This window comes from Podarcis vaucheri, assembly GCF_965113315.1.
Source record: "Podarcis vaucheri genome assembly, chromosome: 1".
Lineage (NCBI taxonomy): Eukaryota > Metazoa > Chordata > Lepidosauria > Squamata > Lacertidae > Podarcis > Podarcis vaucheri.
Genome location: NC_138759.1, coordinates 101,014,778 through 101,030,159, shown reverse-complemented (window position 1 = coordinate 101,030,159; position 15,382 = coordinate 101,014,778). Strand labels below are relative to the sequence as shown.

The window sequence follows — 15,382 nt, the reverse complement described above, 5'->3', positions numbered from 1 at the left end:
GGAAAACGTCTATTGTCGTCTGTAACATTAAAACAGGCATAAATGAAACTAACATAATGTACCATATGTCTATTAACTATACAATTACTCACAACCTATATTGTACCAAATTATAACTTTACTTTTAAAATCTTCCACTGGTAGTCTGGAGGTAAGGAGGGGATAATTGTCCTATGACCTGATATACATGTCTCCAGAGATATAATCACTGTGTTGCATTGTGAAAAAGATGATTAACTTTCCTGCTTAAATTAGCACATTAATTAGACAATTTAAAGGAGCACGGTGAAATAATGTTATACACAATTACGGGAGACTGGGTATATTCCTCTTTCGAAATTCTTCTTGCAAATTAAATTCATCATTTTATTATTAAATAACCTGTGTTATTAATCTAATTAAATTTCCATATGCATGAAAATCTATTTGCCCCAAAAATGTAGCTTCTTCACCTGCTGTTCCTAGGACTTATCTAACCCCATATATTAGGCAGGTTTACCACTGCCTATCTCAAGTTTTCATATATGCACCTGAAAATAGATGCTTACAAGTCAGATGCTAGTTATTCATGCCCATAGGAAGTGCTAATAGGTTACTTTGTATATTTGGTTATTAACTACTTAAACTCTGTTACCTTGTTCCATTAAAACAAAGTACAGTGGTGCCTTGCAAGACGAAATTAATTCGTTCCGTGAGTTTTTTCATCCAGCGAATTTTTCGTCTTGCGAAGCACGAAATCCCATAGGAATGCATTGAAATTCAATTAATGCGTTCTTATGGTCAAAAGAAGAAGAAGAGTTTGGATTTGATATCCCGCCTTTTACTCCCCTTCAGGAGTCTCAAAGCGGCTAACATTCTCCTTTCCCTTCCTCCCAAAAACAAAACAAAGCCAAATTTGGTACAACAAGAGTTTATTAAGTGCTCTTTAAAGTCACACATACTGTAAAGAGCATTTCAAAAATTGAAGGAACAATAAATTAAGTTTCGAAACATGACAGAAAAACATTTAAAAATCAACAAAGTGTACAGTACATTTTCTAAGACTCTGGGGGATAACTCGAAGAAGGTTCCTCTTCCACTCTTTGCTTCTTGCTGAAGAACCCCCTCCCCAACTGTTCTCCCAGCCGCCCACCACACAGAAATTCAAATCCAGATATTTTTTTTAAAAAAACAGCAGAGTGGCCCAATGGTCACAGAAAATCATAAAAATGCAGAAAAAAACACACAAGCTTCCAGATTCTTGCAAACCCCTCCTCAACTGTTCCCCCAGCCACCCACCACCCAGAAATTCAAATCCAGAATTTTTTTAAAAAAACAGCAGAGTGGCCCAATGGTCACAGAAAATCATAAAAATGCAGAAAACACACACACAAGCTTCCAGATTCTTGCAAACCCCTCCCCAACACCAAGTCCTTGAATTCCAAACACCCCAACCCAAAATCCAAAACCCCCCAAAAAAGTTTTAAAAGTTTAAAAGAAGTTTAGGAAAAGCTTCAAAAATCACCAAAGTCTTCAAAAACCTCAAAAAAGGCTACCACACCGCGTTCTATGAGTTGCTCCTCGAACTCAAGTCACAACTGTATTAACGGTGTTAAGAAAAAGGAAACAAACTTGCAAGATGTTTTCGTTTTTCGTCTTGCGAAGCAAGCCCATAGGGAAATTTATCTTGTGAAGCAGCTCAAAAACGGAAAACCCTTTCGTCTAGCGAGTTTTCCGTCTTGCAAGGCATTCATCTTGCAGGGCACCACTGTACACTGTAGTTTGTGAGGTACTTTTTCATTCATAGTTAATATTTTAGTTTACAAAATACAGTTCAGCATTTTTTAAAAAACTGTGTGACAGTTTTTTTCAATCAGCATATGCTGACTGACCCTTTTGAATTAATACAGATTGCTTTTTTATTTATTTTAAGATTGACCATGGGGGTTATTTATTGTTTGTTAAATTACTACAGGAAAATAATGGACCAGTTCCTTCCCCCTAGACACTCAGCATTCATAGAAGAAACAAAATCAGTGTCAAAACCAACACAGTGACATCTAGTAAAATTATATAGACAGGCAGATATATACTACACATGCACTATTTTCTGTTCCCCAAATTTAGCCATTGATTTTCCATACAGTGTGAACTCTTTAGTCTCCAAACTATATTCCCAATTGCACAAAAGTCTACTCCTTTAAAATAAAGACAATCCATCATCCACCCACACTAGAAGCCTTCCATGCAATTAAAACCTTTCACTGGTTTCTAAAAGCTCAAAGTTTACAGAAATGAAGAAAAATAACACCAGACCCTAATCATGCCACATACTGTACATTCAAACATTTCCCCAATGTGGCCCTTGATCTTCTGGTGTGTGAAATCCTTGGGCTCAGATAAATTAATCTGGTAACAAAAATCAAACTCCCTGTTTCAAAATTTCCTTTTCCCACCTTCCTTCAGCCTTCTGTGCTAGCAACTGCCTCCACAGATACATTATTATTATCTGACCCTTCTTCGTTCTCCCATGCCATCAAATCCCTTCACTTCTCTCTCTTCCTTTCCCCTTCCCCCCAGTTTTGTGCTTCCAGAATTACAGAAGCATTTTTCCCAAATCATGAGAATTTTATGAAATTGTTACAGGGAAAAAATCATCTCACACACACACACCAGCTAGGGCTCTGTTCTGTGCCTGCTATTCTCTCTTTTAAAAAGCATTTACACAGTTACTTATTGTATCACTCATGTCATATCTTGGGTAGCTGCCACTGATTTAGGGCATAAGGAGTCATGAATATTCTACCTATGCAGGATCTGCAAGTGAGATATCTGTAGTGCTTCTGAAATACAGTGCAGTGCACCAGAATACGTGCGGCACTGAATAAAAAATAGGAAAAGGCTCTTGCCGTTTTCTTTCTTTCTTTATGACATGAAGTGTTTGTGTGTATCTACTCTTCTCAAAGAACCAACAAAATATCAAACAAGACTTATTTTAAGTGGTGATTAAAGTTGGGTACCATTCCACTTCTTTCAGGCTGATAGAACTGAGTCTGGCCTAGCAATCCCATTTCCATTTTTTAAACCCACTTCAGTGACTGCATTTAAGCACAGTTTATTACAAGGACATGGACAGACATTTCTTCTTTGAGGTACCAGGTGGCAGACTTTGTGATAGCTCAGGGTGGAGTCTGTTGCTTTTGCATATCAAAATGTGAATATTAAAAATTAGGTTTTTAGAATATTTTAGACTGGATATTTTGTTGTGTCTGCTTGAACTAGCTAATCTTTAAGGATAGTAGTAGTAGTAGCAGCAGCAGCACTAGCTAATCTTTAAGGATAGTAGTAGTAGTAGCAGCAGCAGCAGTAGTAGTAGTAGTTGCTAACTCCTGGTGGTGAGAGCCAGGGTGCTGAGGTAGTTAGAGTGTTAAAACAATAAAGTAATGCAAAATCCTACAGTAATGTTCTTGACAAATGAGGCCTTCAGAGAACTGTAGAATATAGTAAATAAATGTCTTGTGGAGGGAATAAATTGAGGATAAGAATGCTAAACGTTGAGTAGCACTTGTGCCTGACAAAATTAACTTTTCATCATTATGAATACATGCAAGAAATAATTGTATTTTGTATGTAATTCCTCTCCCCTGAGATTTATACCGGTGGCATATTTACAATGGAATATCCAGATAGATGTACAAAGATAATGACTATGGCTTTGTTGCCCAAAGGAAGATTAAAATGAGGCAACTTTTCATGCCTGAGAGAAAATGTTAACGCTAGTATTTTACTAGTTTAAATTTCAGTAATAAATTCAAATGTCTTAATCAAATGGGCCTCATACCTCTCATCTGTATTCATGACAGCTTTGAGCTGCCATGCCTCAAAGTTTACATTGCCTAATATGGTTCTTAAAATATTGTGGTACGCTTTACTCAAGCTTATTAGAAACAGCAACCTCTATTGGACAAAGGCTGCCATCCATTTGACACAGTTGTGTTAGCTTTTATTATAGGCCGCAGTCCATAAACCACATAATCTAGAGTACCTCCTTCAATCATATCATATGCAGTTAAATGTTGAGAATCACTGGGCTTGTCCGCAGGCCCCAGACATCAGGCTTTATTTTATCATGTAATTATTCTAGATGTTGATAAATAATTTACTATGGCTATTATCCGCCAGGCACCACTCTTGTTCATGTACATCCATTTTAAATAGTGATTGCACAGCAACAGCACTTGATGGGACTGTGATCAGTAATTACATGAAACTCTCTAATGACGTCTGTGGTCTGTTTTGAACAGGTTGTATCTCCCTTAATTGTTTAATTAGGTGAAGTAAAAAACCGAATGCAGCTTCACCTTCATCAGAACGCATCCAGAGTAACAAGATGAATGTTGCATAGGCTGTTTCATTTATGCTAATCATAGTTTCAGTAATAAATCTACCGTTAATTTTTATTTTATTTTACATAAGCTGTTTGTATTTCTGAATGCCAAAATAAGTGCAACCACACAGCACTGATTTTTGCGAGTATCCCAGATGCTATGTAGGGGTGGTCTGCAAATATGGCCTGGTGTTTTATTTTTTAAAAATAAAAGTGATTTTTAAAGATCTGCAAGTTTATTTTAATGTAAATTACACTTAGTTCAGTGAATTCACACTATATGAGTCCTTGAGCACATTGCATTTATAGTTTTACAGGACTATCATGATGATTCTTATCACATCATCTAATAGAGAAACTGGGTGGAAGTGAACTAAGCCACTCAAAAAGAAGGCAGTGGTTTCAATATGTTTGGGAGACTCACTAGATACAAAGAAGACAGTGAATTAAAGAGTTAAATGAAAATGATTATTATTATTTAATTAAAAAACCCTGAAGTCCAGAAAAGATCTTGGAGCTTCCAAGTCTTGTGAATGTTGTTCTCAGTTGAGCAGATAGGAAATGATACAGTAACTTCCCACTCCCATCTCCATCTGGATATAGAACTTATTTGTTTCTTTTCTCTCCCCCCCACCTTCCCAACCAAAACAATGGGCCGTTCCATGATTTCAGCATAGCTGTGCTTGGGTTGTAGTGTGTCCATCCAGAAACCAAAGTCAGCAGTACAGACAGGAGCTTCTGCACTTTCTTTGTTCTTGTATAATATGGAAAATGTGATGCATTTATTTTCGATCCTTAAACTTTTTTTTTACTCACTAATACCTACATGCTCTATTGCTTTTCCAGTGCCTGTTAAACACATTCCTTTTTCAACAAGCCTTCTAAAATGTTTATCCCAGTTGGTATATGTTTTGAATTTCAATTCATTCTATGAATGTGCTGTTGTGGTTCAAACTGCTTATATAAAGAGAATTGGTTTTATATATGTAACTGTTTTATGTTACATATATACAGATTGTGTGTAGATTGACCATTGTGGTAACTTGTGGGGAGTTTTGCATGGAAAACTTTGGGCTGGAAATCTAAATGAGCCTTAGCTGCTTTCCCAATCTAGAATGATCAATTAGGGGTGATCTGAGAATTGAACGGAGGTATCAAGAGGTGAACAGAGACATGAGATTTCCTCTATTCTTTGCCATTTTAGCTGTCATCACTTTTGTTTCATATCTTTGCCCCTTCACCCCCCCTTTTCACCCCTGTAACTTGCATTTTTTGTATTAAACAGGAATCTCCTTAGGTTCACAAGAGATTCACTCAGCAGTTTCCATGTTCTCACATTAAAAATGGGAAATCAAATGTTGTGGTGACCATATCATCACTCCCTGATATTTTAAAGGCCACTGAAACCAAAAAGCATTGAATCCTTATATGGTGGAAATAGTTTGGAAAAAGCTTTACTTCGATATATATTATTTGCAATAAAATTGTCAATTTGCTGAAATAATGTTCTCCTTATTACTATTTTCTGCCAACATAAGAAAATGTGAGCAAAAATGGGTCATTTTATTAAAAAAAAATAAGTTGTGGAGAGTTTGTAGGATGGGAAGAAAATTGTCATATAAGAGACATGAGCATGCTTTGGAAAGCCATTTAGTACTAAAAAAAAAATTTATTATTGGTGACAGCTTGCTAGTTATACTTTATATATCTTTCTTATGTTTTCTCTAACCAGGATGTTCACTTTTCAACTCTGGCTTCCTAACAAGCAGCAGATTTCTTTTAATTTCATATTCTGTATAAATGTGTGAAATAATAGGTGAAGTGATTTGGCATGGGAAGTGAAAATGCAGTGCCCTTCACAATTTAAGATACAATGAAAAGAGAAAGATGACTCACAAAGAGAAAAGAAATACATAATACTTGGTGAAATTTATGCCTTACAGGGACAATGTGACAGTAGTTGTTAAAATAGCTAACAATTTTCAGGAACATCCCCACCCCAATATAACTGACTGTATCACTTCATAAAACAATAGCTGCTTCGACCATATACTATGATATTATTTGGGTGGTTACTTATCTGCATCATTATATAAAATGCTCATCTTCTTTTCATTTAATGGTAAAAATGCCGAATTTGTTGCAACTGTTTTAGGAAAGGTGTAGGTGGGTTTCACTGAACATTGCAATTCAATTTTTCTAAAATTTGTACTAATTCATTCAGAATCACAGAACTGTCCAATTATGCTGATCAATACGCAGAAGCCAAATACTGTTGCAAAGAGGGGATGGCTTCTCAACTGGGTTTGTACCTTAAAAGAGAGAAGTAGTATGCCTTGTAAGATGGGTCCACCAAAATATTAATGACTTAAAAGACCTTGCAGATGGTTGCGCTTCGAGGCCCCCAAGCCCTTCCCCTGAAAACAACTTCACACTGACACATAATTTTAGTTTAAGTTATTGGGCAAAATTTAGGCCACAAGTTTATTGATTACAGCAAAGTGAGCGGTGTTGGCTTAGGCATTGGCAACAGACTATAACTGACTCTCTGGCTGGAAGTCTGAAAGGGTAAACACCAAACGAGGGAGCAACATTGAGGAAGACCAACGAAGCTCACCCCGGGGTTCCTGTGGTCCTGACATGGCCCTAGCCCCTCAAGCGGACTTCGGACAAGATCCAGGACCCCCAGATTCCTTTACCGGAATACCCTTATTCATGGAGGGGCAGGTGATGGCCGCACCTCCCCTCCCACACACTTCAATAAGCCAATGCCTAACCGCCAATTGTGATGATTGCTAAGTGGGTAGGCGAAAACCAAGTGGCTACATCCAATCTGCCAAAGGGAAAAAATTCCTACCCAGCCCCTGCTCCAAAGCAGGCGACCCAATCCAAAGCAAGGCCAAAGCAGCAGCACCTAAGGGAGGGGTGTGTGTTTGGCAACATGATGCAAGTTCCCCCAGTTATGCTGTGCTGCCACTTTTATAGGCCCCAGGAATCATGCCAACTGCCCCGATTGGCCCAAACAGCCCGGCGCAACCCTGGGGCCCAATGGTTAATGCTTGGGCCACGCCCAGCAACAACTCTCCCAGTGGGGGTGCGCGCAACCAGGACCCTCATTAAGGAGGATCCCATATGTCAGAGTACAGGCACCTGAAACTTGAGAAGGAGCTGAATTTCACCAGCCCAATTTATGCCTTAAAAATAAATTGATTAAGCTGCAGGTCTTTCTGAGGCTTTCAAGGTAGGTGGAAACCAGACACCACCACCACCACTTCTTCTTCTTCTTCAAGATATCATGGCAGTTCACAAGATAAAAACACAAATAAATAATTAATACAAAAACCAATAGCCCCCTCCCAAAATAACCCCCTCTCTCACAGGAATGCCCCACCCTTTCATAATTCGTCTGTTTCCTAGTAAATATGGGGTTCCCAATAGAACCCCTGGGACAGTGTTTTGGGTGAGGAAAGGAGGAATTGCTCCATCTAGCAAGCTGAAATGCTTCCTGTGGTTGAACAATTGCCTTAACGTCATCCTGAATTGTTCCCTTCATTTCTAAGACACCACCTCAAAAGCTATTTCAGATTGGGCAAACATGATATGTAAAGATGCACATCTCTGCTCAATTTTTGGGTGGGTGGTGGTGGTGGTGGTATGGGGATGTTTCATTTTTGCTTCTGCCATCTGTTTTATTGGTGTTTGGCCTTAATTTTATGGTGCTGATTGATTTATTGTCAATTGTGATTTTAATGTTATTGTTTTCTCCTCGCCTGGAACTCTTGAGTAGGCAGACGTCAGATATCGCAAACAAATAAATATGGGCAATTAGCACTCTCGTAATGTTTCTGAAATACTGGTGTAACCTTCAGATGCTAGGAGGTGGTGCTGACGCAGCTATTGATGCCCTCTCTTCTAATCATTGACTTGTGCTGTTACTGCAAATCTTGAAGGTTCATATTTTGCAGTCGTGGAATATAGAAAAATGCTATGTGAGAATAACAGAGTGCAGGTCACTGGCGTTCCTGATTGTAGCTAACCTGTTATACTGTATCAAATCTCTAATTATCTGCTTTCTGTATTTTAATGTAGCATTTTGTGAGCCCTCATGTGAGAATGGAGGAACATGCATCACTCCAAATATCTGTTCCTGTGTTTATGGATTTGTGGGTCCTAGATGTGAAACACGTATGTGCATCTGTTTTTATTTTGCCTTTCTTGAATTTAATTATTTTCTTTGTTGACATCCCTGTATTTTCAACATATTATCCTAGAATGCAGCCTACGTTTAGTTTTCATAAGTAGTAGTGGACACTGTGATAAGGCCATGCTGTTCATCTGACCTCTGCTTGATAACATCACTGCTGCTTACCGGGAGTTAGAGAGGAAGTGGTGGTGGTGGTGGTGAGGTTGGAATTGTGCAAACACACCAACAGGAGCGGCATATTGGTTCTGCTGGTACATTTGCCCTGTGCCAGTCTCACCAGTGCATGGTGAGCAACAGTAAGATGACTGAACAGAGGCCTTTTCATTTAGGCCTTATTATTTATACTCTGCCCATCTGGCTGGGTTTCCCCATCCACTCTGGGCAGCTTCCAACACAATATTAAAATACAGTAATGCATCAAACATTAAAAGCTTCCCTAAACAGGGCTGCCTTCAGCTGTCGTCTAAAAGTCTGGTAGTTGTTGTTCTCTTCGACATCTGGTGGGAGGGTGTTCAATAGGGCAGGTGCCACTACTGAGAAGGCCCTCTGCCTGGTTCCCTGTAACTTGGCTTCTGGCAGTGAGCGAACCACCAGAAGGCCCTCGGTGCTGGACCTCAGTGTCCGGGCTGAACGATGGGAGTGGAGACACTCCTTCAGATATACTGGACAGAGGCCGTTTAGGGCTTTAAACATCAGCACGAACACTTTGAATTGTGCTCGGAAACGTACATCAGTAGCAGCTAGAGTCTACAAATATATTTAAGTTTGAATATCACCCCTGTGCTGTGCTTTCCTAAAGCACATTACAATTATATAAGAAGTCTGCCCACCTTGCTGTGCATGAGCACTAGAAGAAGCCTCGTGTACAATAATGCTTATGGAATTCAAGGCTATGCAAGCAAATGCAAAAATACTCAGAGAAAATAAAAAAGTAGCAAACTTTGCCATTAAGGTTCAAACTATTGTTAAGGGTGGTTAGCAAAATAATCTGCCTTAGAGCAAAAGCTGTCTATATTACCTTTAAACCACAAATGTGTATTATAGTGTTGGAATAGCACTCTTTACTCCATGTTTGAACACTAGGTTACCCAGGATGGGCTATATATATATATATATATATATATATATATATGCTTTCGTAGATTTTCACGGGTATAGGAATGCAGGTTTTGGTGTCTTCGGGTGTCTTCCCGTGTAAGAGTCGGGGTGTCTGTGCGACGTTTCGATGAGGTCTCACTCGTCATCTTCAGGCTGGTGCTTTCGGCTTCTTGTTACTGGAACAGAGCAGAGTCTGGTGTTTGAGTTCCTATAAATACTGTTGAGGGGTGTGGTGTATAGCCTCCAACGTTCTGGGTAGAGAGGAAGTTCCTAGATTAGTGTGCCTTTTCTTCTTTTGTTCCTTAATTACTTGAGGGATATCTTGGGTGATTTCATGAGTGATATTCTGAATATCACTGGGTGGGTCATTAATTACTTGAGGGATATCTTGGGTGATTTCATGAGTGATATTCTGAATATCACTGGGTGGGTCATTAAGTGTAGATTAGATTGCTAAAGCTCTCGTGTCTTGACCTCTTGAGCTTGTGAAGAGTTTTTCTGAGAAGATGGCTGTGCTGCATTTAGTTGTGCTCTGGCTTGGCTTCGTGTATAGGGGCGAGCTATGGTTTTGTGCCTTGTGCCAGCCAGATCTGTGTAGGGATTGCAGGGGGGTGCAGCATCCGGAGGTGCCACTATAGTTTGGTTGCTGGATGGAGTCTGTAATATGTCTGTGGAGAGGGTCTGGGTTTGGGTCTGGTGTGGTTGATTGGTGACGGCGTTCTGTGTGCCTCTGGTTCTGGTGTCGGTTTTTGTGGGGAGGGCTAATTTCCAGATGTCTGGCAGGCGGGACGTGTCGTCACGCTTGTTCATGTTGTGAGGGTGTTTCTCTATCTCGATGGCTTCCATGATTATTCTCTTGTGGTGATGTTCCATGTTAAAGAGCAATTTGGAATCTGCAAAATTAATTTCGTCAATAGTCAGCTCCATAGGCTCACCTCTACAAAATCTCGCTAAATTTCTCGCTAAGCAACTTCAGCCCTATGCAGAATCCATCGCTTCACACGTTACTAACTCCTTCCAGTTCATAGAAACAATAAAGAAACAATACCTACATCCCGATGACCTACTTGTGAGCTTCGATGTTGTATCTCTCTTCACTCAAGTGCCCATTAATGAAGCCTTGACAGCCATTCAAAACAAATACAACCCCCCCAAATACATCCTGGACCTGACCAACCACTGCCTAACCAACACGTACTTCATCCACAATGGACAAAGATACAAACAGATAGAAGGAGCACCCATGGGATCACCCCTCTCACCGGTCATCGCAAATCTGTACATGGAACACTTTGAAACCAATGCTTTAGACAAGTCAGAACACAAACCCAAACTTTGGCTCAGATATGTTGACGACACCTTTGTAATTTGGCCACACGGAAAAGAAAAACTAGATAGCTTCCTCACACATCTCAACAGCCTACACCCCAAAATACAATTCACTATGGAAATAGAAGACAACAACCAACTCCCCTTTCTTGACGTCCTAATCTACAAAAAACCTGATGGCTCCCTAGGACACACTATCTACCGGAAAAAAAACACACACCAACCGTTACTTACATGCACAATCACACCACCACCCTGCACAAATAAACTCCGTAGCCAAGACTCTCATCTCCAGAACCAAACGCCTGGCTGACAAAGACCACTTGACAACTGAGTTACAGAATCTCTCAAATGTGTTAATCGCCAATGGATACCAGAAAAACAGGGTTACGAAGCTAATCCAAAAAGAAACACCCCCCAAAAACCAAGACACAGAAGAAAACAATGGCATGGCCCTCCTTCCTTATATCAAGGGCACTACAGACAAAATCAGCAAAATCCTCCATAAACACAATATCAAAACAGCCTTCTGCACCAACCAAAAAATAGCCAATATCCTCAGAAACCCAAAAGACAAAATCCAGCTGGAAAACCAAGGGGTCTATGAAATACCCTGCAAAGTCTGCCCAGCCACGTACATTGGACAAACAAACAGACGAATAAATGCACGTATCGCAGAACACAAGAATGCCGTCAAAAAAGAAGAAAAAACTTCCTCTCTTTTCCAACACATGAAAGAAACAGGACACGAAATTAATTTTGCAGATTCCAAATTGCTCTTTAACATGGAACATCACCACAAGAGAATAATCATGGAAGCCATCGAGATAGAGAAACACCCTCACAACATGAACAAGCGTGACGACACGTCCCGCCTGCCAGACATCTGGAAATTAGCCCTCCCCACAAAAACCGACACCAGAACCAGAGGCACACAGAACGCCGTCACCAATCAACCACACCAGACCCAAACCCAGACCCTCTCCACAGACATATTACAGACTCCATCCAGCAACCAAACTATAGTGGCACCTCCGGATGCTGCACCCCCCTGCAATCCCTACACAGATCTGGCTGGCACAAGGCACAAAACCATAGCTCGCCCCTATACACGAAGCCAAGCCAGAGCACAACTAAATGCAGCACAGCCATCTTCTCAGAAAAACTCTTCACAAGCTCAAGAGGTCAAGACACGAGAGCTTTAGCAATCTAATCTACACTTAATGACCCACCCAGTGATATTCAGAATATCACTCATGAAATCACCCAAGATATCCCTCAAGTAATTAATGACCCACCCAGTGATATTCAGAATATCACTCATGAAATCACCCAAGATATCCCTCAAGTAATTAAGGAACAAAAGAAGAAAAGGCACACTAATCTAGGAACTTCCTCTCTACCCAGAACGTTGGAGGCTATACACCACACCCCTCAACAGTATTTATAGGAACTCAAACACCAGACTCTGCTCTGTTCCAGTAACAAGAAGCCGAAAGCACCAGCCTGAAGATGACGAGTGAGACCTCGTCGAAACGTCGCACAGACACCCCGACTCTTACACGGGAAGACACCCGAAGACACCAAAACCTGCATATATATATATATATATATATGCACTTATATTACTGGAATATTTAAATAATGTCTCTGTATAAATCCTTTCATAGTCTATAATTCAACAGGAAACAAAAGGAAGTGACATAGCATTCTCATTTCAGTTTTAGTAGCAAATGGGCTGAGAAAATTTCCATAGCCGCTCTGGATTTTAATCAGCACAATTTGAAGCAAAAAAACACAAACCAGTACTTTGTACTTTGCTCAAATAACCTTGGACTAATTTGTTTTTTTAGTGGTATGTAATAGGCATTGTCACAATGGTGGGAAATGCATTGCACCGGATGAATGTGAATGCAAACCTGGATGGAGCAGCCCTTTGTGTGAGACAGGTAAAGATGTACAGCAGAATCCTTTATAGCTTAAGGGTGCAACACCCTCACTTGGAGGCAATGCCCATCCATCATTTGTCTAGGTCCAGCATGTACTTCTAGCAGAGTCCCCCTCTCCTTCTGTTTTGTCTGTTTTGAAAAATCAGAGGGCTAATTGGCATCGTTTAAGCTCCACTGTTCAGTCTCCTTATGGTTCTGACTAATTTATAATTATAGCCACATTTTACAGTATATTGCATGTGGGTTCTTGCTCTTGCTCCAGGATCTCAGATGCCCTTGACTATTATGGGACGTGCCACTCCCACTGGCCACTAGTTGAATGTCACAGTCTGTTGGCTCCTTCTGCCGGTACATAGGAAATGCCATTGAGAGCTCAGGAACTGTAGCATGTAGTTCTTGAAAGAGCATGTTGTATGGGGGCATCTCTCTTTGGTTCAACAAGTATTAGAGCTACCTGCAGAAGTGTTTGGTGACTCCCCCTTTTCCAGAGAACCTGAAATTCACTTATTGTCAATATTGTTTGTCTTGGTAAGGACCACCTGAGCCCATACATCTCAGTTCTATGGTTGAGATCATCCAGAGGAGCACTGTTGGTTGTTCCCTGTATTATAAAGGCCTTCCAGAAGATATTTGGAAGGTGTCCACACTTTTGACTTTTAGGCATCTCCTGAAGACTTTTTTTTAGCTCACAGGGATGATTTCCAGCTATTGAATTTTATTTTTGGTTTATTTTTGATTAACCAGATTAACTTGAAGTTTTTACACACACACACACACACACACACAACCTGAAAGATCACATACAATAAAAACATTACAGCACCAGGCCTTTTCTTAAAAGTAAGTGGTTATAATGGAGAAGAAAGTTCTAAAGGGCTGGTTGTGGCAAACAGATGATTCTGTAAGTTCACCCTATCTGTACTTATTAACCAGTCACTTTAATGATTATCTGATTATTATTTCAAACAGTGCTTTGTGTTTTAACATTGTATGCCACCTGGATACAGTGGTAAATAAATACTTGTATGTATGTATGTATGTATGTATGTATGTATGAATGAATGAATTTGTAGGAGTGTCTGGTGCAGTGGGACAGTGCTGTACTGTTGGTTTCTATTTCCCTCACTGAGCAGCAAAATGCTTGTCACAAGACAATTGTTTACATTCCACAGTCAGAGTTACTGTTGGGTTCCCACTGCTGGGAATGGGAGACTGGATGTGACGTACACTGGTTTCCTGGTTTTCCTGTGTTTCTCTCGGCTTTCTTTGTATCGAGAGGGAGTTGCTTCTCTGCTCTCACAGAGGCAGGATGGATGTTTGTATTCTCTCAGCATAGAGTGTACTACCAGCCTCCCAGCTGTGACGTTGCTGCTGCTTGCTGAGACAATATGGGGCAGGCATGGTGGGAAGGTTGAGGCTGCACAGAAGCAGCAGCAGTGTGAATCTGGTGCACCTGCCAGTGCCCCCATGCAGCCCTGATCTTGCCACTACTCTTTCCTTGCCCCAGTAATCAGTAGCAATGCAGCTGTCAGGAAGGTGGCAGCACAGCATTGTCCCTCCCCCTGCCCCGTACATTCCTGCTGTTATACTGTTGATTGGTTTCAGAAAATCTCTGGGACTGTTAGATTGCTGTCTGTTTCAGCCCCTGCAAATCTTTTCTGCAATAACAATGTGTGTGCATTTAGGGATAAAAGAGACACACATTTTTATTAAAGTACTTGTGCACAATTAGTTTCAATGGCAATTAAGTGAACCTTACTTTCTCTAGATTGTGCCCATAGAGTGCTGTCCTGCATTGTTTTTGCCCCACATATAATGCTCATGGATTTCAGGGGAGGATTATGCATGCTGAAATGATTATCTTATTCATATAAACTACTAAGCCTGTCGCAAGATGGTTTGTTCGGAGCAAATGACAGATCTTGAAATGCATGTTTATAAACCCTCTCATTTGATCCACAAACCAATAAAACAAGCCTGGGTTCCCTTAAGGTGTTTTTGTCCAATAGGAGACCAAGATGATTTGTGCACACAAATGCCGGTTTAAGTGGTTTATAGATTTTCTTGACAGACTCCTCAAATCCTTTACAGCAATGCTAAAATGCAATGCACACCTCTTATGTGCTATGAACAAATGGAAGTTATGTCAGCGTATGGAAGATCTCAATAGCACCACATTTCCAACAAGCTGAGAAAGCCTAACTTGCTTACGCTAATCCTCTTTCCCCACTCCACCCCCAAAACCACTGATCAGCCATCCAAAACTGCCCAAAGAGGAACACATTATGCCTCAGGAATACAAGCCCACCTGAGAGAAAGATTACAAAACAATTAAGAAATAAAACACACTGCTGGTAGGGGGGGGTGTCTTGATCACAGTGAAGCACTGTTTTAGGTGCCATTTTGGATTGTGACCCTTGTTTAAAACAAGGATTC

The 15,382-nt window shown here is 40.4% G+C and overlaps 1 protein-coding gene across 1 annotated transcript in view; it reads left to right on the top strand.

The window, feature by feature from the left end:
• The window catches only part of LOC309517755 (von Willebrand factor D and EGF domain-containing protein-like), a 203,155-nt gene that overhangs the window by 151,173 nt on the left and 36,600 nt on the right, over positions 1-15,382 (top strand). Inside the window, exons 23-24 of the mRNA XM_082197221.1 lie at positions 8,456-8,551; positions 12,851-12,946. Of these exons, the coding sequence (XP_082053347.1) occupies positions 8,456-8,551; positions 12,851-12,946 (192 nt within the window). The remainder of the gene's footprint in view (positions 1-8,455; positions 8,552-12,850; positions 12,947-15,382) is intronic.